The sequence below is a fragment of the Pararge aegeria genome, chromosome Z (genome assembly GCF_905163445.1).
Source record: "Pararge aegeria chromosome Z, ilParAegt1.1, whole genome shotgun sequence".
NCBI classification, from domain to species: domain Eukaryota; kingdom Metazoa; phylum Arthropoda; class Insecta; order Lepidoptera; family Nymphalidae; genus Pararge; species Pararge aegeria.
The window spans coordinates 16959093-16960312 of record NC_053208.1 but is presented as its reverse complement, the minus strand read 5'-3'; the positions used below and the strand labels follow the sequence as shown (position 1 = coordinate 16960312).

General features: G+C 35.2%; 1 protein-coding gene across 1 annotated transcript; it reads right to left on the bottom strand.

The window, feature by feature from the left end:
- Positions 1–281: 281 nt before the first annotated feature.
- Positions 282–968, bottom strand: LOC120636607. The gene has a single exon (XM_039908154.1). The coding sequence runs from the start codon at positions 966–968 to the stop codon at positions 282–284; it is 687 nt and encodes a 228-aa protein (XP_039764088.1).
- Between the last annotated feature and the right edge of the window lie 252 nt (positions 969–1220).

Here is a 1220-nt window from a genome sequence, read left to right as displayed (position 1 = left end):
ACAAAATAGATAAACTTCTTCATTTATTAAAACTATTGATAGTTATTTTACTTATATAAAATGTTTATTTCCTTTTAAAGTTTACAGAGACAGCGATGAAAATTCTAAATAATTGTTTTTTAATAAAATTATTTATTCCAAGATACATGTAAAATTGGTACATACAAACAAAAGAAAACTTAAAATAATTATTAAATACAAAAGTTAACATTAAAAAAAAGTCTTAGCAGCAGTGCTATTCAGATTCTGAATAAGTTAAAGGTTTAACGCCTTCTATGAAATCATGGTCCAGTGGTGCTGCCGCGACACGAAATTGTGCAACGTCTTTTGCTTGTTGAGGGTCCGGGTTCAGGGCTTCCTCGGTTGCAGTTGTCATCATCATCATCTTCATAACCATCATCAGAATCATCGTCTTCGGAACTATCATCGACGCGAATTATAAATTGCTCGGTAAGTAAATCAACTACATGGTCACTCTTGACGTACTCTTCTTCTATATCTTTTACCTTTTTACATATTTTTCCCCATTCCTGGGCACCCATTAAGGATACTTTTTCTTTGATAAGTTTGGTACATTCTTGTAAATTCCATTTAACATTTTTGCTAGCTACATATTGTTTAATAGTAGCCCATGCCATTTCTATGGGGTTGAGGTCTGGATGGTAAGGCGGTAATCTCAATATGCTATGGTTTGCTTCTGCTAAAATTTGATCTATTGAAAAAGTTTTAAATCTTTCTTTATTAGCTTTTATCAAGTTGTACAATTGTGGCTTGAGCATTGTTGAATCATATTGTATGCCTTTATCAGTTAGCCAATTCTGCATATCGGCTTTTTTGGTATTGGAGGACGGTGCTAAATCCCATTGTTTATTGTGGTATGAAGCGTTGTCGACAACCACTACAGAATTGGGTGGTAGGTTGGGAATTAATTGTGTCCTAAGCCATTTTTCATAATTCTCGTAATTCATGTTGTCGTGATAGTCCCCTGTTTTGGTGCCGGCTTTAAAAGTTAATAAAGCATTTGGTAACCCAGCTTCAGATCCTGCGTGGACTATCACGACTCGATGTCCTTTAGAAATGGGTTTTTTTAGTCCTTCCGTAGGGCCATCGCTCCAGGCTTTGGTTGTTCAGTGCGATGAATCTACGTAGGATTCATCTGTGTAAACAATGGGTCTTCCTTCTTGTCGATATTTTCTTATTTTACTTAAATATTCAATGCG

Coding starts and splice junctions, on each gene's coding strand:
- LOC120636607 (XM_039908154.1), bottom strand. CDS start 968: ATGAATTACGAGAATTATGAAAAATGGCTTAGGACACAATTAATTCCC.